The sequence below is a fragment of the Globicephala melas genome, chromosome 11 (assembly GCF_963455315.2).
Source record: "Globicephala melas chromosome 11, mGloMel1.2, whole genome shotgun sequence".
NCBI classification, from domain to species: domain Eukaryota; kingdom Metazoa; phylum Chordata; class Mammalia; order Artiodactyla; family Delphinidae; genus Globicephala; species Globicephala melas.
In genome coordinates, this window is record NC_083324.2 from 22,777,499 (window position 1) to 22,802,716 (window position 25,218).

The 25,218-nt window shown below is 41.9% G+C and overlaps 1 protein-coding gene across 1 annotated transcript in view; it reads left to right on the plus strand.

Annotated features, from left to right (window-relative positions):
• SUCLG2 (succinate-CoA ligase GDP-forming subunit beta) overlaps nucleotides 1-19,185 on the plus strand; it is a 259,246-nt gene extending 240,061 nt beyond the window's left edge. The window contains exon 11 of the mRNA XM_030867675.3: nucleotides 18,112-19,185. Within this exon, the coding sequence (XP_030723535.1) occupies nucleotides 18,112-18,227 (116 nt within the window). The 3' untranslated portion in view covers nucleotides 18,228-19,185. The remainder of the gene's footprint in view (nucleotides 1-18,111) is intronic.
• The last annotated feature ends 6,033 nt before the right edge of the window (nucleotides 19,186-25,218 follow it).

A 25,218-nucleotide genomic window follows, 5' to 3' on the forward strand; every position in this document is an offset into this window, starting at 1 on the left:
GCCTCAGAACAACCGTCATAGTTCGGTATGCAGCAGAATGCCTTTTGTATGCTTCCCATTTGATCACACAGAATATTAGAAATATGTGTACTCAAGGGTTGAGATTTAATACAATTAATTTTTATTGTATTTTTTACTGTTCATTACGAACATTCTTACTTGAAAGTGGCAACTTTTCCTTGCGAACGTGAGGTGGTGAAGAATAACATGAATAACTATTACAGATTCATGCTGCTTGATCCCATGGTCACATGCCCACAGTTTTACCCACAGTTACTTTTGCTTCATCAGGGCAGATTATTATTACTACTACTACTACCACCACTACTACTACTACTACTACTTTAAAAGTAGTTCTTACATCAGGGACCTCCCCCAGGGTTCTGTAAGCCACACTTGGAGAACCACTATAGTAGAGAAGTGAAAATAGACAGTTTAATATGAAAACTATGCAAAAGTCCTATCCACATTGTCAACAGATTCAGATTACAGTGATCAAGCAGCCCCTTGCATAGACTTCTGGAGTATCATTTTGGGGACAGCTTGATTTCTCCAATTAGCATGCTGGTGCCATTATTCCCTAGAGTCCTTCTCCTCAAGATAAAGTCTAGGGATATTTTGACCCTACTGTGTAGCCCCGTCTTCCTTTGAAGTCAAGCCTCCAGAACAGCTGCAGTCCATTTTTCTCTGTTTGCTTCTTTCTTTGTATCTCTTTCTTCTCTCACTCTCTGCCTCCCTGAGATTCTCCACCTTACAAACTTAGATGTGCACCATATGGACTTAATAGAAGTAATGATCACAAAAGAAAAATGAAAATAGGAGGGGCTCCAATTGCCAAAGTTTAATATGGACATTAAAACATATGATTGAATTAAAAGTTCTTAAAAATGTAAATGCAACATAATTGATCCAATTAAAAATAATTTCAGTGAAAGGAAAATGGTAAGGCTGCACTGTAAAGAAAATTCATCAAGGAGTTGATGGGTTCATCAATGTGGGTATATAACTCTGATTAAAATGTTGATCTCAGACTGTTTTCAGGGTCAAAGCGACCAGTGAGCCTCAGGTTGTAAAAAGTTATCTCTTCTTCTGTTCTGAAAGGGGAGCGGGTCTCCATAAGCAAATCATACTAGTGTGTATCACTTGGAAATGACTAGAAACGAGCACATGCTATGGTGGACTTATTCTGTCTAGTGATCCTCCCTGTAACTCTGTTGTCAGCAGAGACCCTTAGTTATAATATTAGCTTGTAGTATACTCCTAGAAAAGAAAGTTACCTCACTTTTAATTTTTCCCAAAAGATTAAAAGGAGCACTTCACTTATTTTCACACTATGCTTATTATTCCAGACGTAATAAATGATCCCCATCATTTAATGTACGCTTACCATATGTAGCAGGATGGTATACATGCTGAAATGTGCAAACTACCACATCTAAGATTATCTCCCTTAATAATATAGTATTGACTATATCAAAGGTCTATCTGAGCTACTAGGAAGAAGCTTTGAAACATCTAAATCTGTTAGACAGGTTTGTATCTTTTTTTTTTTTAGATTTGTATCATTTAAATTAAAACATTTCCAAGATATATGCCTGTGTTTTTTTAATTAATTAATATGATAAATACTATGTGTAAGCCATTGAGCTTTAGACATTAAGGAGGATGCTTAGAAATATAAGAAATGATGTCAGTTACTAAATAACTGGGGAAATAAAATAAAAATCAGCAATACAAACTAATATATATAAAATGTTAACCAGTGTTTGCCTGAAGAGAATCTGCTTCTCTCTTAGTAGCAATAGCCATTGGGGCATCCCAGATAACCACTAGTCTGGCTTGTGGAAATGTTGATACCTTACGATGTCCACCCTATCAAGGAGAATTGAAGATGAGCTCAAAGAGGATACTGGGCCCCAAATTTATGTAGCCTAAAAATGTGTAGGTGACCTTTTCTGCCACTCGACTCCTTTCACGATAATAGCTGCTATCCTATAATAAGCACCTAAGACCTTTATCGATAGAGGAAAAGCCGGAGAACTTTTCACATTTCCAGTCTTCAGTGGTATTCTTTTCTTTCTCTTGTGGAAGTTGCATCTAATGTGATAAATGACCTTAGATAGATACAAGGCTCTCACGCTCAACATGGCCATACCAGGGACACTCACTAATAGCCGTATGTGTGATTCCTGGGAACACGGCTGCCCCACACCAAGATAAGACCTATCCCAAAATTCTATTGGTCCTGCCTAATAAACAAGGGAAAATGGAAGAATTCTGCTCTAACTCTACTCTTGGCTCTGATCATAGATAACAAAATACAGAAATTTGTAGATCATATTATCCATAAAGATCCTGTAAAGGAAACTAAATACAAACCAACCTCTGTGCTCTTTATGCCAAGGGACTACATTTGTGTCCTTTAAGTTGTGCCTGTGGTAGCTCAGCCCACGTTTATTAGCATACCCTTTATTTTATTTTTTAATTGATTTTATTGAAGTATAGTTGATTTATAATGTCGTGTTAATTTCTACTATGTATATATATTCTTATTCGTATTCTTTTCCATTATGGTTTATCACAGGATATTGAATATGGCATACCCTTTTTTAAAGCTTACTCAATATTGACATCTATAATTATAGTACATTTACAGATGTGAGTTAGCAGCGAAATATTATAAAAGGAGAATTTCCAAGCTGAACATGGAAATAAGTAAGATTTGAATCATTGGAAAAAAGGAAGAAGGAGGAAATTTAGTAAAGGATCAGAAGCAAGTCATCAGATCTGTTCCATATTTGGAACTTGGTACTGGGATCATAACAGTGGCAAAGACTGCAAGCCAGGACCTGAGGAGATCAGGAGGCTGTCCTGCAGAAAGTAACGGTTTTGCAGCAACATGTTATGGGTGAAAAGAACTGAGTAGGGCAATCAAGTTAGTAGCCAGAATCTACAGTATTAGGTAGAACCTAAAACCCAAGCAGATTTGCCGCATAGAGGTAAAAGTGAGTAGGAACAAGAGCAGAGATAGAAAAAGAGATGAGACAAAGTGGGGAGCTATGGTTTAAATCTATGACCAGGAGGAGGATGGCACAGTTGATGGATTTGGGAAAGTCAAAGGTGGAAACTATATAGAGCGACTGGGAGAGGATGACACTAGGACCTAGTCATGCTTTGTTTGAGATGAAGCTATAACATCAGATGGAATCTGTGTGGAGGCAGAGATGTGGGAATACAGGGGAAGATCCAAAGAGAAGTATGACAGACAAATGGATGTCACCCTCATTTTGAAGGGCCCAGTAAACCACACTCCGGACTCACTGCATTGGAAATTGTTCCCCTGCAGTACAGCTCAGTTAAAATGAGAAACCAGTCAAAACCCAAAATGTCCTGTCACAGAAAGTCTTGTTCTTAGTGCTTCCAGTGGGGAAAAAGTTGCTAACTACAGGGCTCTCTGAGGAATTTCTCTTAGACTCAATGTAAATTTTTCATTTGCTTTCCTCTGGGTCAGAGCATAAATTCTGCTCCTCTCACAAATCTCTCTTCATTCAATTATAGTTTACCCAACCTTAGAGTATGATTTAGTTCCCTCTGTTTTTCTAAACAGAGCAAACTCTTCATTGTCGGTGGTGACAGAGAAAGACAAAGTGATACAAAGAAGCAGGAATATTTTGAACAATTCTAGTGATAGTTTGTGTTTAACTTGACACTATACTTTGTTTTAGCCAATAAACTTCAAAATTAACTTCATTTCTATTAATATTAAAATTGGTTCACATTCCCAGAACACCCACTATTGCCTAGCTAGTAAAAGTTAGCAGAGGTGAGCAGGGGTGTCCACCAACCCAGCATCTATGAAAAACTGAGTGACACGTAAAAACTAAGTGTGGGATAAAAACCTTACCCGAGTCTGAATTAATAATAAATAATTACTATTGCTAAGATCTATTAGCTGCTTTCTAAGTTTTTGATAATCTGACACATGGCTGTATAGTCTGAATAAATGTGAGATTTTTAGTGACCAAGATAACAAGTATTTCAAAAGCCCAATACTGTGATTTGTTACTTGTTTAGTATCTGTTTCCTATAAATAAAGCAGGTGGCCTCTCTTGGCTGTAATGTGGCCATTCAGAAGAGCCAAGTTCCTTGCCATCAGTCTCACCAATTTGTGGCCCACATTTTAAAGACTCTATTGCTGCACACGGTCTATTAGAAATGTCCTGATGTTAGAAGTTTTAATCAATCAAATCAGGCTTGTTGATTTAGTGGGATTTTGTGGACAAATCTTTGTTATCAGCTGTATAATAATTATAAGCTGTTTTACCAGTGGATAAGGGAAGGATTACTCTCCTCTTTGAGAATTGTAACTTTATAATTACATGTATTTACTTGCCTTATCAGAATAGAATTTACCAGCTGAGACACAGGATTATTTTTATTCAAAAGACTCCTGGGTAAATTGAAGAAGCACACTTTTTGGGGGCGGGGTGGGGGAGTTTAGCTTTTGTAGACAGTTGTTCCTAGAATGAAGAACAAATAAAATGAAATGAGTTTAATTTTTCTTTCCTTTTTGAAATGTATTCATACTTGGCACAAAAATTACCTAGATGGTTAATTCAGCCCAACCCCTGATACTGTTGAGAAATGTACAGGCATTTATTGACAACTTGGTGTATTCAGTGTGCAGATGTGTTTTAGCCAAAGCTTTGGATTTCATATGGGCATTTTTATGGTTCTGGATCAGAATCTGCCAAAACCTTAAGAGAACTTTTCTTTTTTAGAATTCATTTTCCCTTCTTGCTGTCCCACTTCAATCTGCAGCTAACTTCTGTGTCTCAAATATGCCTGAAGAGGAATTTGCTTTTCTCTCAGGTGTTCATTATGATTCCAAGTTAAGCTCATAAGGAAATAATAATGAGTCTAGATAATCTGCAGATTGGATCCTGTTTCTCTTAGCCAGATCTTCTCAATTTGATTTTTCCACCCAATACCAAAATTTTGTTTCAGCAACATAAACATTTTGCTTCTCTTTTTCCAGATGTCTTTAGAAACAGAAATCCCTTGTGGTCTCCCTCCTTATCCTTTCCAGTCTTTCTACTGTCCCTAAACTCTCTCTGAAGTTGAGAACGTAAACAACCCTAAGTCAGAAACTTTGTCTTCTGTTTCTCTTACTTTCTTGATAAGGCACCAGCACCTGTTCTCCGTGGACACTTCTTTTTTTTTTTTTTTTTTTTTTTTTTTTTTTTTTTTTTTTTGCGGTACGCAGGCCTCTCACTGCTGTGGCCTCTCCCGTTGCGGAGCACAGGCTCCGGACACGCAGGCTCAGCGGCCATGGCTCATGGGCCCAGCCGCCCCGCGGCATGTGGAATCCTCCTGGACTGGGGCATGAACCTGTGTCCCCTGCATCGGCAGGCGGACTCTCAACCACTGTGCCACCGGGGAAGCCCGTGGACACTTCTTTATACTTGCTTCCTGAAATACTGACAGATTGGAGCCACAGCCAGAGGAATGCAAATCAAGTGTCCTTAGCATGGACACAGGGAAACTGCTGTGTGATGGTTTGGTCTGCTTGAGGGGAAGAGAAACCCCGAGCATTCAAGCGTTAAGAGACAGCCACCGAGCTTTCAGCTGTGTCTGTCTACTTGGCAGCCATCCATTCGGCAAGGCTTCAGTTATGCTAGGGTGTGAGACCCAGAGAGGAGATTATCCTTCTGACTCCCATCAGAAAGTGACCCTTGGCAGACTGCCTGTGACCGACTAGCTTGGGAAAGTTTTCATTCAGAATGTTTGAGCCCTAGGCTTGCTGCTTTACACTGAGTCAGCAGAGACTAAGGGACCCCCAGCTGAGTGGTGGCACCATCCTGGGCAGAGTGAGGGCAGATGCCCAGCAGGGCCGGTGTCTGGCTCTGCGTCTGATAACACCCCGGCCTCTTGGCCTTTTTGCACATTTTCTAGCTGTGCTCTGTACCGAGTTTTCATCTTCTCTTCCTTTCTCAGTTCCTGCTCCCTGCAAGATGAGATGGACCTGGTCCCCGCCTGCACCCCAGCCTCACCAAGCACATCTTCCCTTCTGTCCATGTTTCAGTTCTGGTGCGGCTGTCATTGGGAGCGTGGCTCCTGGAGGAGGGTTCTTTCTCCTCTCTCTGTGTGATTCCCATTTTTCCTCTGTTCCCACTCTCCCCATTTTCTACACACCCAGTTCCTCACCTGCCTTTCTGCCTTGCCAGTGTCCACTCACCTCTCTTCATCTCCTCCCTCCTTCACTGTCTGCTGTGGGTGATTATTTACTGGGACAAATTTCACTTCACGTTGACATCTATCTCCTCTCCTCCTTTTAATCACTAGCATCTTCTCCCTGTGTCATTGGAGACAGTGACATTGGAGACAATCCTTTTCTGTCATCGAGCCTTAAATCCTCTTATTTTCAAAATCGATAAACACTTATGAATGCTTAAACTTCATCACACTTAAACCTTAGACCGCGTCTCACAGGACCTATCTAAACTATTAGACTAGTTAAAGTTTTCTGAGATCTAATATTTAAGTTTCCAGACAAAGAAGCTACTATATTTGGCAATTTGAGTTTTCATTTTACCCCTAGGTAGTTCACGTGACTAACTGAAATTTATATCGTGTTGGACATCTGCTGCCTTGCGCAAGAAAAAGCCTACTGCACCTGAAGGAAGTAGTCAGTGTAATTACAGGACTAGGGCTCCTTTGAGGAAGATGGCCTCTGTGCTATGCAGTGTTTTGTTTTTGTTTTATTTTTGTGGATGTAATGACTTGATTCTCCGACCACCTTAATAAAAAGGAGGTTTAGTGTAAGGCTTTAATGGAATTGCACCTGGAAAGCCCCCTACTCAAACCTTCTCACTCCCTCTTGTTCTTTCCTGGTGACTCTACCCCCTCAGCCTCTCGCTAAGGCCAGCCTGCTCCCTCTGTGTTCCCTAGAAGTGCAGATCGCACAGGTCATCCATCTTTTAAGCTTATGTAATAACCATCCCCCCTGTTGTCTACAGCCCATCCAACTAGGCCGTGTTGTTGGGGTCTTTGAGGGGACCCAACAGATTCTTCCCCATCTGGGTTATGATCCTGGTGAGAAATAGGAAAAAAGACTAAGGAAACCAAAATATCACCTTCGTTACTAACAAAGAAGTTGAAGGAGGTACCTTGCTATATTATTAACGGTGAGCTTTCTTACTCTGAACCCCAGAATTAGGCAGCTCTCCACAGCCATTCATGGGCACTGCTGGCCTTGGGCAGGTCTCTCACCGCGGGGCAGAGGATGACCTGGGCTCACTGTGAGCAGCGTGTCAAAGGAAAGGCAGAGGGAGGGGCTGGGCTGCACATGCCGACTTCCTCCTTTCGTATAGTTCAGCTGGATAAGGCTCTCCGCTGCCACCATGGAGCCAATGAGAGTCGAAGAAGAGACAAGGCATATTATGCCAATGACTGCCCCTCCGCAGGGAAGGAAACGCCCCCTCAGGTACATTGCAGGTCATTAGTCACCTTAGGAGTGGGCTGCCTTTTGGTCAGGTGCCCACCCCAGTCTAGGTAATGGACATCTCTTCAAAAACAAGAGCCCAAAGTTGATTTCCTGAGCGGAAGCCGGGGGTGGAGCACTTTAACAAGGAACATGGCAGGTATGGGGACTGGCATATCCTGCATCCTGCTTATGGCCTCACAATACCACCATCTGCTCCCTGAGTATTTTCTCTGTGACCAGTCAGTTCCTTTCTTCATGCCTCAGTTTCCTTATGTAACCCTTGAAAGTCATATTTGATCAGCCATCAGTGAGAAAGAGAGAGAGAAACATTGCTCTCAGGGAAGAGACTGAAGCAGGTTCAGTCCGTGCTGTTTTACAGGTGACAGGTGTAATAAGCCTCTCCCAGAGAGCGCCACCTTGAGGCTGTCTGGAGGCAGAGTTACCTAAGCAGAGAGACTCACTTTCTCATGGAATGTTTTAGAACAGGGAAGACAGATAGCTTTCATCTCACGCCACCTTCTCTTTATTAGCAGTGGCTGCCTGCAGTCTGTGCCAAGAAAGATTCTGAGACTATATCCCAGCTCAGCAGAAAAGAGTTCTCTGATCGTTACTGATGTGGGTAAGGAGAGTGAGGGCCCTTGAGCCAAGCTAGTGGCCATTGTTGATTCAAAGAGAGCATAGGTGGGACTTCCTTCCCTAGAAATACAACTGCTCCTGCTTCAGAAGTAGGAAGTGGCAGCTTCAAGCTGGAGAAGCACCAAATGAGGCTGGGCCACAGGGCCACACATTTGGATGGTGCAGCAGAAAGGTCTGCAGACTTTTTCTGTAAACGGCCAGATTTTAGGCTTTGTGAGCCATGTATTCCCTGTCGCAGTAACTCAGCTCTGCCGTCGTGGTGCCAAAGCAGCGTAGACAGTACAGAAAGGAATGGGCGTGGTGGTGCCACAGTAAATCTTATTTTACGAAAGCAAACAGTGGGACATCATTTGTTGCCTGGTGTAGAGAAGAGACCAAGATCTAGAACTAGAAGGTCTAGAACTCTGGAAACTTCCCATGGTACCAGTGTCTAAATCTCCCTCCATCCTCAGCTCTGAAAGATGTCGTTAGGAGCCAACAAAGCATTTGACAGGCAATATTAAGCTCTCCAAATCTAACTTCTTCTCAGGAAAATATTAGCAATGACGTCTACTCAGGAAAATATTTCTCCCAGATACATTCAGAGCCTACGCAGTGATATAGTCACGTCACTTCTTAGGCAGCAGTGGAGTTCCAAAGCCAGTGTTTCAGACAGAAGTCTCACACCACCGAAATTACCTGTGAAAATTCCTGCAGTCACCTTAAATTAGAATATATCAATGCATGGATTGAAAGCCATGAGGTAGACTCAAGGAAGGTGTGAAAGGGAAGTCCACATGCAGATAGATAAGGGCGTATGTAGGAATGTTCCTTCTTTATAAGAACAGTCCTATCCCAGCAGGTGCAGAACTATAAAGTGTCCTACTTGCCAGAGGGTTCCTCCCATTTTAGTTTAACATTAAGGCTCCTGTACCTTTGGTTTGCATTAATATCTGTGTTACTTTTTTGAGAGTTCATGTAGTTGAAAGCAAGAGCATAGGTACCTGTCATAAGCCCTCAACAATTATATGTCAGACTTGATCCTAAACCTGCTTGTGTGATCATAAACGCATACACACCATTCATGGAAATGTAAAAAACCTGGCATTCCGCTTCCTGCCACTGCCTGCTGTCATCATAGGAATGCCTGTCACACTCACACCCTGGGCATTCGGTGTTTTCTTACCAAGGGAGAAGAAATCATTGAGGCAAGTAGGTGTGCATGATACAGCCCCACAGGCTATCTTATGCTATCTTCAATTTTTATAAAATGTGATACAAGGTATTTCAGTAAGATACTCATCCAGCTGCAGTAACTTTCCCAGGTTGCTCAGCTAGTTGGTAACAGAGCAAAGTTTAAATCTCAGCTTCCTCATCTGTGCAATGGGAATAAAAATATGACAGCCTCACAGGGTTATTGTAAGGAGCAGATTAGTTTTAAAATAACCTAGAATGATCCCTGACTCAATAAATGTCAGCTGTCATTTTTATCTGAGCTCTTGTCCACACTCGACCGATTCCATATGGATGGACTCCGCTGGCTGCCTGCAAGGTGCTAGATGTAAGATGCCCATCATCTCAGATGAATGAGGGCCACTGATGCAGCAGGAGCTTTGCCTCTCATCCTCAATGAATTATTCCATTTCCGACAGTATAATAACAAGACACAAGAGATGTGATAAGCTTTCTAAATTTACGTGTCACCAAGAAAATGGACCTCCTCTGTCTGATTGTCACTTGAAAGAATAATGGAGGAGGATCAAGGGCACAGGGACCGTGAACATTTGAGGAGGAATTTGCTGCTTTATAGAATTTGGTTTGCTTCCACTGACCTCTCCTATCCCAGGGGGAGGGAAAAAAAGACTCAATTACTCAAAGCAGAGGTCGAAATATTTCAGGATTTATGAGCCATGCTGTTTCTGTCACAAGTCCTCAGCTCTGCCACTGTAGCGCAAAAGCAGCCGTCGACAATCTGTAAATGAATCACTTTGGCTGTGTTCCACTGAAACTTTATTTATGGACCCTGAAATTTGAATTTCATGTAATTTTCATATATCACAAAATATTATTCTGATTTTTTCCCCAACTGTTTAAAAAATGTAAAAACTATTCTTAGTTGCCAGGTGGTACAGAAAGAGGCAGCAGGCTGGGTTTGTCCCCCACGCCATGGTTTGCTAGCCCTGACAGCACTAGCCCTCCAGTACTGTGTCAGGTATGTCACGGCTCACTGGTTGTTAGACTGAACAAATTATCTCACATGTCTGGACCTCAGTTTCCTCCAGTGAGAACAAGAGACTTATCCTAAAGGAGCCCTGGGATTCCTTCTAGCACTAAAAGGCCAAGGTTGTGTGGTTGTCATGTGGTTTTACAGTCAGACAAACCTGGGTTCTAGTCCTGGTTCAGCCTGTGATTTCCTGGGGGATGTTGGGCAAGTTCCTAAGCCTCCCAGTGCCTCAGTCACCTCATCTGTAAAGTGGGGATAAAAATGATGTCAACTTTAGGGTTGCTGTGAAGATTCAACTGATAGGATACTTGTGAGCCCCTTTAGTCACTTGTCCAAAAAACATTTATTATACCTAGTATATACTGAATAAGTGCTAACTATTGTATTCTTTTTTAAAAAGCTGAATTCCTATTAATATAATACTTTTAAAAAGACAGCTTCTGCACCCTTTGACTAGAGAGTGATTTTCTTCACAGCCCTGTAATAAAAAGCTGGCCTGAGTGGCAGGGAGGGGCTGCACCTTTTGAACAAAGCCCTGTAATTTGTATCCACTACTGTTGTCTTCTCTCCACGTAATGAAAGCAAAGAACAAATTTTGATAAATTAACCTGGCATCTCCGTATACAGCTCTTTCACTCCACCCAGTGGCAGGAAGTCAGTGGTAAATCATGCAGAAGAGGTGGAGATTTTTTAAAGATTTTAATAATTATTGTTGTTCTTTTTATAATATCCTCTACCAATAGAGCAAGATTTCATTTTAAAATCTGTCCCCTTCGACTCTCTATATATTGCTGTTTTTAAGGCATGCAGTTGGTAGGTAATGATTTAGCTGAGTGGCTTTCAACAGGCAGATATGAAGAAATGCCTAAAGTTCGACCAGCATGAGTTGATCAGTTAACTGTATAGGTGGTTATTAAAAGTGTTGTCCTGCAGCCTCGTTAAAAAGCAATGCAGCGTTTAATAAATATTAGAGCATGTCAGCAGCACAATTTAAATGTGGGGAAGAGATCAATTTCCTTTGTAATTGGGTGCACAGGCATAAACAGTCTGTTTGGAACTCTTGATTCTGTGTCACAGTTTAAAGCAGCTATGATGGTTTCTATTTAGAAATAAAAACTGGGGAGGGAATGGGAGATGTCAGTCACTTGGTGAATCAAGAAGAAACTAACCTGAAATGCTCACATAATATCATTAACAAAAGGAATCTGCAAACCAGCAAGGCTCCCTCTGTTCCTCTTTTCTTTTCCAATGACCTCATTTCCGTGACTGCTGTTTTTCTTTCTAACCCTCTTCTCTGTGCATCCCCTCTTCCCCTTCCAGCTGCTCTCTCAACAGGAACCAGGAAGCGACTTGTAATTCCTCTCCAAGGCAGGGTCCGTGGGCAGCAGGGCCTGCCCTGGCTTTGCTTCTCCCTGGCCTGTCCCTAGCCCTGCTGGCCGAGCAGAAACCAGTCAGGGTGCTGGAAGGGAGATGCTGGCAGGGTCAGGGTAGGGCTGCTGCAGAAGGGACTTGGCAACCTCACTTGTTTTCCCCTCACTCTCTGTTTGACTCTTTGTCTCTCATTCTCTTAGTTGTCTCCGTCTCTAGTCTCCTCTTTCATCCCTTCTGCCTCTCTCTCTCTCTCTTTTTTTTTTTTTTTGTCTCGTTCCCTTTCTCCCTCTCTGTCTCTCTGTGTGTCTCTCTCCTGCCTCTCTTTCTGTTTCTTTCTTTTCGACTCTCTTGCCTCAGGCTCTGCCATGCCTTCTGTCTCATCTGGTCTCTGTCTGTGTGTGCTTCTCTCTTTCTTGCCTCTGTTTCTGACACCCCCCCACACACACCTCACGTGACAGATTTGCATCTGACCAAGGCCCCTCTGTATGTGCCCCCTTCCTCCTCATACTCCTGTGCCCGAGCTTTATATTTCAGGGCGAGGTTCTCTTCCAAAACTGCTTGGTTCTGAGCATGCCTAGTGTGTGCTTAATAATTAAGGCTGTAACTAAAGTGTAACTGCAAGTATAATTAAAATTCACTTTAGTGGATCCTGGAATGATGAAGCGATTAGGCATTTTGATATGGCCCTGCAGGAGTAGCTGGAGGGAGAGAAGGGCCGTGTGTTTGTGCGGCGCTGCCCCACCCTCTCTTACCCTGGCCCCGCTGGCTAGTTGTTAACCTTGAGCACGGCAGCCTCTTGTACCTGGGCGGCCAGCAGTGGCAGCAGCTTGGAGTCCTCCCTCAAGGGCACTCAGTACAGCCAGTTAATACATGGACCTTCTTAGAGAAAGAGGTGAAGCCCCTGAGAACTCAGAGAAAGCTCAGGAGCAACCCTCCTCATTTTCTCTCAGGCCATTTGGGGTTTTGATTTCAACCTCCTGAAAAAGTGTTATTTGGGGGTGTTGGGTCAGCAAGGTGGTCAGAGGAGGACTCACCCACACTTGCTGCCGCCTCGAGCACACTTTGTATGGATGAGCCCATCTGTAGTTTTTCAGTCCATCTACAGACACATCCTGCGTGTGGGATACTGTGCTGAGCCTGGAGGTACGTGGTGAGCAAGGCTGACCAAGTGGCAGCCCTCGTGAAGTGTGTGCTTCATGGGGACAAGAGCAACATCAATGAGCTGTCCAAATAGTGCTGTGATTTTAGACGTACAGAGTATTCTAGAAGCTCATTTTACAGTCCCCTGCTCTGGGTTGGGGGTTGGGATGTAGTGACAAGAAGGCATCCCCAAAGAAATGTCATTTAAGCAGGTAGCCCATGGACATACGGTGTCTGCCCAGCAGAGAGGGCAACAGAGCTCCGGTTGGAGGGCACAGCAGGCCAAAGCCGCAGCTTGTCTGTGGGTTCACAGACTTCTTTGTCAGTCATTTTCCCCCTTGGGAATATCTGGTGCTACGTTGGGTGCTGAAGAGGGGATTAATTAAGGAACTGGCTAGTTGGTTATATCAATCCATTTATCCCTCCCCCCAAAAAGTGAGCAGGAGCTTATTTCAACCATACACATGGAAAGGAGCTCAGCTAAACATGAGCAAACAGTTCTTTCAGTGGGCAGGAACCGTAATAAAGTTGGCCCTCAGGAAGAGGAGGGCCTGACTTGGCGGCAGACCTCAGGAGCATCATTCCAGCACTTGTCTCTTCGCTTGACTTTTTCACCCTCTGAGTATTTGCACAGCCTTTCTCTTACCTGCTTACTTGTGACTGGTAAGTCCTTTTCATGCTACTACTTTCGATTTCATGGAAACTACTCATTGAGATTCTCTGGAGAGCAAATCTAATTGGACAAGCTAATGACCATGGTCTGTGTTTGGACCACCCTTGGATGAGGTGCAGTCAGTGTCTTGGGAACAATCGAGGTCCGCCTTGGGACAGAGAATACCCCGTGGTCCCTCATAGAGCAGGGGACAGTGGGGATGGAAGGTTTAGCCAGAAGGGGAGATTGGAAAGAGGAGACATCCTAGTTGTATGTGTTCCTTGTTCTTAAATAGCTTATAGCTTCATTGAGGTTCAGATGATCTCATGCATAGGAAAGTGCTGTGTGTTTTAAATGTCAAACAGGAGTCACCAGGAAATCAAAATAGCGTCTGAAAAGCAAAGGATTTTGAAACCAAATCCTGCCAATCAGTAACTAAGCCTCACTGCTCTTGGCTTAAAAAAAAAAAAAAGAACTGATTTATAAACACCGAACTCACAAGTTCATTTAGAAACATCGACCTCACAGAGTCCTTGTAAGGGTCAAATAGAGTAATGTGGGAGGACTTTGTAAATCAGAGATTTTTTTTATTGTTGTTATGACGATGATGATGACACATATTTACAAAATCATAAGAAGGACTTATTCAAGTATAGCGTGGATGTTTCAAGCATTGTTGAATGCCCATTGCACTGCTTCCTAACTATTACTAGCCATGCTCGCTAGACGAGCCTTTAACTTATCTGTGCCTCAGTCCTCTCCTCTGTAAAAGGAAGATAATAATAGAAGCTATCTCAGGGTTGCTACTGAGGAACAAAGGAGCTAGTGTACTTAGAACCCCAGAACAGTGTGTGACCCATGCTAAGTGATAGCTGCTATTATTGCCTTTATTATTATTATGGCTACTACTAGCACAGCTAATTCAGTTCAGTTAGACAGAGCTTGGCAGGCATGGGTGAGACCTGTACCCACGGGAGGAATCACGTGGAGGAAAGATAGATTAGAAGGTGAGGAATGTTCAGGCAGATGAGACTGCCTCTTGGGGCAATGCATGGGGATCTTGGGAGCTGTGTATTGAGAAAGGAAGAGGGAGAAGAGCCTTTTGTATCTTAACGTAGATTTGTTCCCTGGCAGGTTGGAGGCCAGGTGGAGAGTGAGTTCTAGTCCATGTCTCTGTTGAAGGAGATGAACATTTCCATATTTAACTTGCATTGACCTCCTGGTGCAAAGACTGATTCGATTCTGTGTCTGTCAGGGCTTTGATTCACGCTGCGTCACTACTCCATGAAAGCGCTGCCTACAGGTTAATGTTGGAATCCCTTAGCTTGCTACCCAACACCTCCCACAGTGTGATCCTCTGTCCTACTTTTCAACCTCTGGGACCTTGGCTGAAACTTTACCAAATGAATCAAAATGCACACTGAGGTTGTTCTTAATGAAATCATAAATCTTTGGGCTTCCCTGGTGGCGCAGTGGTTGAGAGTCCGCCTGCCGATGCAGGGGACACGGGTTCATGCCCTGGTCCGGGAGGATCCCACATGCCGCGGAGCTGCTGGGCCCGTGAGCCATGGCCGCTGAGCCTGCGCATCCGGAGCCTGTGCTCCACAACGGAAGAGGCCACAGCCATGAGAGGCCCGTGTACTGCAAAAAAATAATAATAATAATAAATCTTTACATCTGCATTAGTTAAGTACCAGTGTAAAACAAATTGCCCCGAAATTTAGCTGATTAACCTAAGGAACATTGATCATCTCGAAGTTTCTGTGGTGGGGAATCCAGGGCCGGCTTAGATGGGTCCTCTGACTCAAGGTCTGTCACAAGTACAATCACATTGTTGCAGCCTGGGGTCCTGTCGCAGCCTGCCTTGGGGAGGGTCGCCTCCAGGCCCACTCACATGGTTGTTGACAGGATGCAGCTCCTCATGGGTTGTTGGAATGAAGGCCTCAGTTCGTCCTTGGCTTTTGGCTGGAGGCTGCCCTGAGTTCCTTGCCTCGTGAGCTTCTCCATAGGGCAGCCCATCGCCCACAACGTGGAAGTTGGCTTCGTCAGAGTGAACACACAGAAAGTGGACTTCGTCTCAGAAGTGACCTTCCATTACTTTTGCTATATTCTTGTTCATTAGAGGCAGGTCACTGGTTCCAGCCCACACTCAAGGGGCGTGAGCACCAAGAAGTTGGGATCAATCATTTGAGAGCCATTTTAGAAGCTGCCTCCCACCCTTACAAAGTAGTATGTTAGTTAAAGTAATGCTCACTCCCATAACAACATGTATGTGCTGAAATGTCAGAGGCAACATACTAGAAGTTTCTTTCTCATTCATATAAAGTCGGAGACAGTGAGTGAGCCAGGTGCTCTGCTCTACAGGGTTACTCAAGCATCCGGGCTGAGGGAGTCGTTGTCATCTGAAAAAAGTGTCTTCCAAGGTTGTCTTAGCTGACAGCATTCCAGAAGACAGACAAGGAAAACCAAGAGAGAGAGAATATAGAGAGTACCAGTGGAGATGTTATGGGCATGTTTTTCATTTCTGCTCACAGTGTATTGGCCAGAACTCAGTCACATGAGCCTCCCGTCTGCGAGGGGACCCGGGAAACGCAGTTCCTGTTTGGGCAGCCACTTCCCAGCAGTAGCTCTCCCCCCCGTAGCAGAGGAGCATGGATCTTTGGAAGACAGCCAGCCATGACTCCCACAGAGACTTTGCCTTTTACAAAATGCTTTCACGTGTATTATTTCATTTGCTTCTCATGGCAAGCTGTGCTACCAGCATTATTACCTCATTTTAAAGACAGGGAAACAGACCAGCATGTCGTTAGAACATAATTAAAGAGAGCAGGATTCAAGTACCATCTCTGCCTCTTACAACCTGTGTGACTATGGAGAAGTTCCCCTATGAACCTCTCTGTGCCTCAGTTATCTCATCTGTGAAACAGGGACAATGGGATTTATTCATAGTCATTGTAAAGTTTTCATATGCCCCATGTAAGTCACTTAGCATTATATCTGGTGTGCAAGATTAGCATTGCACTCGTATGCAAGTGCTTAATCAGTACTAGTTATGAGGAAGATGATCACAATGTTATGTCTGGAGATAAAGAAGTTGAGGCACAAAGGAGTTAAATGATTTACCCAAAATTATGCAACTAATAGAGTGGCCAGCCAGGATCGGTGGCTGGGAATTTTAGGTAACAACTTCCCTACCTTTCAAGTTCTTGCTTGCCCTAGAGGCCATTGGTCAGATTCCTGTGTAAAGTTGCAGTGAGTCAGCCTTGACCCGAAGACACAGTGCCCAGTGTCCCCTTCACCATGGCTCTGGTGGACCCAGGGTCCCGGGAAAATCAACACTGCACCACCTTCTCAGCTCATCTGCTCCTCCTTAACTTGGCCTTTGCCTTTTTGTATGAAACATGCTGACCGAGCACCTCCTTTTAATTTACACTCTGAGGTCCTCCAAGGCCTATATTTCAAGGTCTTTGTTTATAAAGAGGCTCTGTCTTGCTAACTAGATGAAAGCATGGGAGATGATGTAAGATGAGATGTTTCATTAAGACACTTAAATTTTATCACATTTCTCCCAGGGGCTTGTTCACACTGAAAGAAGAGAAGAGCATTTCGCATGTTAAATAGTCATCGAAGAACACATTTGGGTAGGGTAGCTTGGCCCGCAAATGCTACAGATCCACAAGGAATGGCCAAGAGACATCATCAGAGGCTACAATGTTCATTTTCATGGCATCTGACCTTTTTGTTATATAGAGTGAGGAAGAAGCATAGATGGACACATTGAATACTGTCATTGTCTCCAAGCAGTGGATTCATGGCCTTAGGTGGGCAGATTCTCTGAACTTCAGATCTCAGATTGGGTCACAACTCAGACCCTTCGTTTTAAGAGATCATTAAGATGAAAGACTTCTGGAATGGGCCAGAACCACATTAAGTCCACTTGAGTGTGGATTATCAGCAGAAATTTCAGCTTCTATCAGTAAAGAATGTCCATTAGCCTCTTGCAAGTCCTATCTTTCATCTTTTTTTCTAGCTGGACCATCACTTGCTACAGATCTTGTCACATCATCTTTCCCGTCAATGACATTGATTAGAACCTGAATTTAATTTACTTCCTGGTGAAAGACCACAGAGAGATCAGTCCTGAGCATCCTCACGTATTACTGCCAGTACTCCATACCGTCCCAATGCCTTGCTTTACCATTCTCTTGCTCATTTTTTGTACATAACTTTTTCTTTAGACTCCGTATTCAGACTATTCAATCAAGGGATAAATCCACTTCAGAATATTTTCCTCTTTCAAACTAGTTGAACAAGGTGTTGTTAATCTTTCTTTGTTCACAGTCTTCTAAGAACCTCATATTTCCATTTTTTTAATGCCAGAGAAAATACAGGCAGTATCTTTTTTAATGCCAGGCATTTGAGGTGAAAAGAAGAAAAAAATAAGTTTGTCATCTGGATATATCTAAATAGCCAGATCTGGATCGTAAAAAGCTGAACTGAGTTGTAATTAAATGGTGTTAGGAGACTCGGGCATCCCATGATTTCAGATTGTACGAAACTTCCTGGGGCACCACCTCCAGTTCCATCTCAGTGACTGTACACCATCCCCCCACCCCCTTCCAGGAACCAATGTCCATGAGGCCCAGAACATTCTCAGTAACAGCGGACTCCCCATTACTTCGGCCGCCGACCTGGAGGATGCAGCCAAGAAAGCTGTGGCCAGCGTGGCTGAGAAGTGATGTCTTTGTCCTGATCCCTTGGAAGAAGTGCATTTACCCATAAAAAGTAATGGTTTTCTCATCACTGTGAAGAAAATGGTTATCCCACTGGGGAAAAAACGGAGAAGGAAGGAGCAAGAATCACTGTATAAAAAACTCCAATCTGTATTTTCTTGAATATCTAAACAGCCTAAATAATCTGATTTCTCTTATAGTCTTCATTAAATTAATGCCGTGCATTCTAATACTTCCCTGTCATGGTGAGCTGGCTCCGTAGGCATTATTTTGCCAGCTTTGGGGAGCAGTCTTTGTGGCCAACCAGTGTGCATGTGAGATCAGGCCCTGGTTCATTTACAACAATTTTGGTGAACATTTCGACCTGTGTAATTAAAAAAAACAAAACAAACAAACAAGCAAAAAATCACAGGCTGTTAAAAAAAAAAATCAGACAAGATTACATTACCAAAAGGTGCAGCTAAGACATTGAAACAGATAGGTGTTATAAACTGCAACAGTTTTTACAATTTCCAACTCCAACATGTTTAGCAAATCCATAAATATTACAAAATATATTTTACAATGAAAGATCTGCAGTCAGTACCCCATACATGTAATCTACCATTTGCCTTAATATTGAATATGCTGTTTACCTCCCACTAAAAATAAAGCCAGAAGCCTTATTTGTGATTTTGGAGTAGAAGTGTCCCTTTTAATATCAAAACTGAAGAAGATTGATTCTTATGGAAATCTCTGACGCTCATTTCAAGATGAGACAACACTGAAAATTAAATTACACTGTGAGTGTCTCTGTCTTCTCTCCCCTCCCATTTTCCCTCAGAATCTACCACCTGGGAAAATGTAATTGGGAGAATGCGGCTTTTTTGCAGTGTCCATTTTTACGGTGGGAATGCGATTCAGGTTTTTGTTTAAATTTTGGTAAATTTTTATCTGTACAGAAATTCAAATAAAATCCTCTGTTTTGTAAACTCTAATGTCTGTGTTTCTTATTTTAATCCATTTTATTCCTCAAACATTTTTTTTCTTTTACTAAGACACTGGCCTTAGTGTCTTAGGCATATCTCCAAAGTTAGAAGATTTGGGTTGTCCCAGGATTATTCCAGTTCTACTCAACTTTATCAGCAACCATATCTGTTAAGAGATTATTTAATGAAAGAATGAACATTATATACACACCAGAAGCCCAGGTAAGTGCCACAGATGTCTAATAGGTTAAAACGTGACCTCAGTTTGCATAAGGAAATACACAGACATAACCTCCTCCCATATATGAAGCTCAGGTGTCAGCATTAACAGTTTTCTTCTCAATGTGCAAATGTGTCACAGACCAAACCTTTTCGTTGGTCTTTTTTTTTTTTTTTTTTTTTTTTTTAACCAGTTTTTACATTGTTCTCATAAATTTTATATCTGGACAAAAGTTGTTTTTTTTTTTTTTTGTGGTACGCGGGCCTCTCACTGTTGTGGCCTCTCCCGCTGCGGAGCACAGGCTCAAGACGCGCAGGCTCAGCGGCCATGGCTCACGGGCCCAGCCGCTCCGCGGCACGTGGGATCTTCCCGGACTGGGGCACGAACCCGTGTCCCCTGCATCGGCAGACGGACTCTCAACCACTGTGCCACCAGGGAAGCCCTGGACAAAAGTTTAAAAGTCATTATTTTATAGATCCATATTTGCCATGGAGAAAGAGCTCATTTGATAGATCAATCTTACGTCCTTTCCTAATTGTTATGCAATGCATGAAAAATATTAACAGTGTCTTTTTAAGTGTGTTTTGGTTTTTGATAGATTAACTAGTTAGTATTGTAAAAGAAATAATGTATACTCTGTCATCTAGACAAAAACTACATATTTGACTCTTTTGTCCTTTGTAAAAGCTTGTGTTCACATGGCTGTACATATTGATGTTTCTAATCAATACAGTTTGGAGGAGGGGATAAAGAAATTAAACCATTCATGTGATTATTTTATAACAGGGTTAATAACAAGCAAATAGCCCTTTATTTTCAAATAAGTGGGAAGCTTTATTTTCTTGGAAGCTCCAAGTATTGAGTTTATGTTGCTTGCATAGTATCCCTGTTGCTCAGCACATTATAGCTTCCATAAATTTTTATGGATTGAATTTCTGGTGTGTGTGTAGCCACAGCTATACTGAGTACAGAGTAGAAGTGGGGGCACTTGGTGTTGGTTGTGGATCTGAAGTCCATACATTACCTCCTCCAGGGTGCTCTACATTTTCTGACCTTCTGGCATCCCCTTCGAGTCTTTGTCTCAGCTGTACTATATGTAAGGGTGAAAAATAATTTCCTTTAAATTTGATTAGTATTTGTTAAACTTGGCCCTATCCTAAGCAAGAATATCCACAAAAGGAGGTTGACAGTCTAAACACAGTACTCAGTATCCAAGAAGCTTGAAAAGTAGTACACACTTTTTTACCCAAACTGCTTTGCACATAAGATATTAATGGATTTGCTAGTCTACCATGTCTGTCTCCTAGAACCAGCATCAGATTTAGAGGAGATTAAAGTCCTGACCCTTTCACTTACCAACATTCACTTTTTTGGGTTGAATAATCTCTCATATTTGTATAGATTCTCTTGTAGTGGCACAAAGCAACTCAAGCTTAAGAAAAAAGCTTTCTTAAAGAAAAAAGAAATAGTAATTATGTAATTACAATTTGTTCTTGTAATTACAAAAGGCAGATGTTTTTGGTTACAGTCAAGGCTAGATCTGGAAACTCAGAGCCTCAGAACGTGAACTCTGCATCTCATAGCAGCTTGTCTCTGTGTTGGTTTCATTCTCAGGCAGCCCATTTCCACAAGATGGCAAAATGGCTGCTGGCCATCCCAGGTACATATTCTCAAGCTTAGCATCCCTAAGGGAGAAGGAGTGGGGCAGGGGCAAGAAAGAGTAAAGGATGGAAGAAAAGGAGGGTGGGAGGGAGAGGGAGAAGGAGAGGTGGAGAGAGAGAGAGAAGGGAGGGAGGGAGGAAGGAAGGAAGGGAGGGAGGAAGGAGGGAAGGGAGGGAGGAAGGAAGGGAGGGAGGAAAGGGAGGAAAGTAGGAAAGAGGGGAGGGAAGGAGGGAAGGAAGGGAGGAAGGAAGAGAAGGGAGGAGGTTGAGGTTGGTTCTCTCCTGGTAATTCTAAGACACATTCCAGAATTGAGATGATCAACTTTAGGTCAGGAACCTATCCCTGAACCAGTCCTCTGGCCAGGAGTTTACAGGGCTCTGATGAGTCCAGCCTGGGTTAAACACCTTCTTGTTGGCCTGAGAACGAGAACACCCTCACCCAAACTACCAGAGCTGAGAGTAAGAAATGGAGGGGTAATTCCATAAGGAAATTGGGTATCCAATAAGAAGAAGCAGTGTTTTCTGGAAAAGAAAAATAAGAGATGATAACTACAGTCATCAACCATAGAGCAATGATGTTGAACCAATTGTTCTGTAAGGACTGTTCCAACTCTGAAATGTCATGATTTTATTCTGTTAATTTCTCACCATTTCTTTGGAGTCCATTCTTACCCATGCATACAGGTTACCGTGTTTTTTGAATAGATGCTGCTTGAGTCATCTAAATATTTGACTTTGATTTATTTGTCTTGAACAGTAACGTCCACATAAGAGGTAATGGCGTTGAGGCACTTTGCTCAATTTTAGTTTTCTATTTAAGTTGTAATTCAACTCATGAATTAGTAAAATAGACAGGAAATTTTAAATGACCTGACTGGATCTGTGAATCACTTTTAGTTAGTTATTTTAGAGTTTATATGCTATGTCCATCCCTCTCAGTTTGCTTTTGGCAAGAAAAAAGATTATCATCCTAAAGAATTATTTTATTTTTATTCAAGGTTTTAATAAAATGAGAGGAAAAATTATGTTTTGACATTTCTAAATTAAATATTTAAAAATATTATTTACAGGATGCAATATATGTTCAAATAATTAAAATAAATGAAAAATCATATAATAGTGGTGAAAAGAAAAAAACAAACTGTGAGGAAGAGCAAGAAAGGCTATGTTCTTCCATATCCTTCTAGATCTGGAGTTGGCAAATTAAGGCCCGAGGGACTATTTAGTAAATAAAGTTTTATTGACACACAGCTATGCCATTTATTTGCATTTTGTCTATGATTGCTTTCATGCTACACTAGCAGAGTTAAGTAGCTGTGATAGAAATTTTCTGGCCCTAGAATATTTACTTGTTGGCCCTTCACAGAAAAAGCTTGCCAACACCTTCTCTATATATATTACCCTCAAAATGACAGCACAGATGATTGTTTCCAAACCTGGGAAGGGCAGATTTAGGCATTAAGGTGAAACATGAATAAATAGGAAATATGATATTTGACCTTTGCATTTTAAACCCTGTGAAAATTGACTAGTCTGCAAAAGGCCATTTGCCAATGAAACCTTTTAAATTATGTTAATTTGCTTCTTTCCATCACCACAAGAACTGCCTGTACATAGCTCTTTGTGCTTCTGAACATATGCTGTTCTTAACTACTTACAGGTGTATTGGAATAATATCAAATCATGGCTATGAATACTGAACTCCCAAAGAGCTGTACCTATCGAGTCATACTCACAGTGATCCTTGCTAGAGAATTTTTTGTGCATAATTTAATCTTGGGGTCCTGGGAAGATGATAAGAAAGTGAAGGAAAAAGTGATTTCAGTGCACCTGATCCTTACAATATTGTTGTAAAGGCATTATTTCATTTTATCTTTGGGGAAACATAGTGAGATAAAGTTGCTCTGCTAAAGTTACATAGTTAGTGGCAAAAATTTAGGCTTCTGGACTTCTGGTTCCTGTGAAATTCTATCACTTCTAGTGTGTCATTGCCCAATAGAACTTCCTGTGATGATGGCAGTGATAAGTATTGGTGCTGTCCATTATACAGCCACATATGACCATTAAGCACAGAGAATTGAATTTTAAAGACTATTTAATTTCAAATAATTATTAGCCACTTGTTGCTGGTAGCTACTATTTTGGACAGCACAGCTCTGTAGTCTAAATCTACTGGTTTTTTATGCATTACTTTCACATCAGAGGAGCTCACATTGATTCAGTGCCTCCTTTGTTCCAGGAACTTTACAGCTGTTGCCTTAATTAGTCCTCTTAGCATCCCTGTGAATTTATCATTCCTTTATTACAGATGAGATGTTTTACAGGTGGTATGTATCTCAGGGCAGGTAAGAACATGACTAAGAACACAATACCGATATGTGACTGGTCAGGATTGAAGTCTGATATTCTGAATCCAAAGCTAGTGCTTTTTGTTTTAAACCTGTAAGGACCCAAATCCAGTATAGTTATGCTGCTGATAGCATTGGATAATGTGAAAGAATGTTAGAGGCAAAGATGTTTAGCAAGCTGGGTGCTTGAATCGTTTGCCTTTTTAGTGTACCTTATACCTTGGGAAGGAAAATTTAAAAGCTGAAAGATCGTCCTGTGCAGTTGGACAAGTTGTATAGACTATAATGGGAATGGCACCTTTCTACACTCGCACAATAAGCCGTAAGGCAGGGGCCATTTTCTAGGGACCTAATTCCAAGTGCCTTTTTGCTAATTCATTGCCTTCCCTGATACACAAAATGATGACCATCCACAAGACAAAAGGCAGAGGGGTAGGAAAGGTGAAGGCTGGAGAGAGTATTATCATAGAAGTAGGAGAAAATTTAGATAGAAGTATCATTATTCTTCTGGAAAATTTAGGTCCAGAAGTCTTGTCTCATATTTTAATATTCAAAATAGGCCAGTTGCAATTCTTAGGTACCTTATGCCAAACATCACAAATCAATTAGATTTTATATGCCAACTATGGAAAAATATATCTTTTTTCTTGTTCCTCTCTTGTGTGTGCAGGCATGTTTTTTTTGTTTGTTTTTTTAACTGGGAGCCCTTCTAGCCCTTTTCCTAGCTACAGGAGAAAGAAATGAAATACAGTCATTATGTAGCAGTTATTTAGAGATCTGTTCTCAAAGATCAAACAGAAACTGGGGTAGACTGGAAGATTTGGAGGTTCTTATTTGGAGTTAATTTTCAGTTGTCTTTTAATGTTGACTATTCATGTACCCTAAATCTTTATAATTATTTCCCCTGAGGGGGGGAGGGGAAGTTTAAAAGACCTTGTATTAAGAGCACAAGCTACAAACAAAGACTAGATAAGCTGCAATCTATTAAAATAAAGAAATTGTTTGCAGAAAGTTTTTCCAGAGAGTGGAAGCAACCCAAATGTCCATCAGCCAATGACTGGATAAAAGAAATGGAGTATATCCATGTTCATGAATAAAAAGGAATAAAGTACAGGAATACTACAGCATGGAAGAACCTTGAAAGCATTAAGCCAAATGAAGGAATCCAGTCACAAAGGCCATATATTATATGATTCCACTTTTAGGAAGTGTCCATGATACATAAATCTATAGAGGTAGCATGTAGATTAGTTGTTGCCCGAACTGGAGAGGAGAGGAGAATGGGGAGTGACTGCTAATGGGTTTTCTTTTGGGGTGACAAAAATGGTCTGAGATTAGATAGCAGTGACGGTTGCACAACTCTTTGAATATACTAAAAACCGCTGAACTGTATACTTTTCAGGGTGAATTTTATAGTATATGAGTTCTCAATAAAGCTGTTCTAGATACAGGATGGATAGATATGTAGGTAAGAGGCCTTGTATTAGGAGTTGCATGTGTTAATACAGGCATAGGTTGGGTTTTCTTTCCAGCTCTTCATTTATATTATCAAAGGAACAGACCAATGAACAGGAAGACAGAGTAGTGAAAATAAGCTAAACAGAAAAAAGAACAAAAAGAGAAGAGGACAGTTCAAGAGACCTCTAGAACAACATCAAGCATACTAACATCCCCACTGTAGGGGTCCCAGAAGTAGAAGAGAGAGAGGGAGGGACAGAGAACATATGTGAAGACATAATAGCTGAAAACTTTCCTAACCTGAGAAAGGAAACAGGCATCCAGGTCCTGAAAGCACAGAGA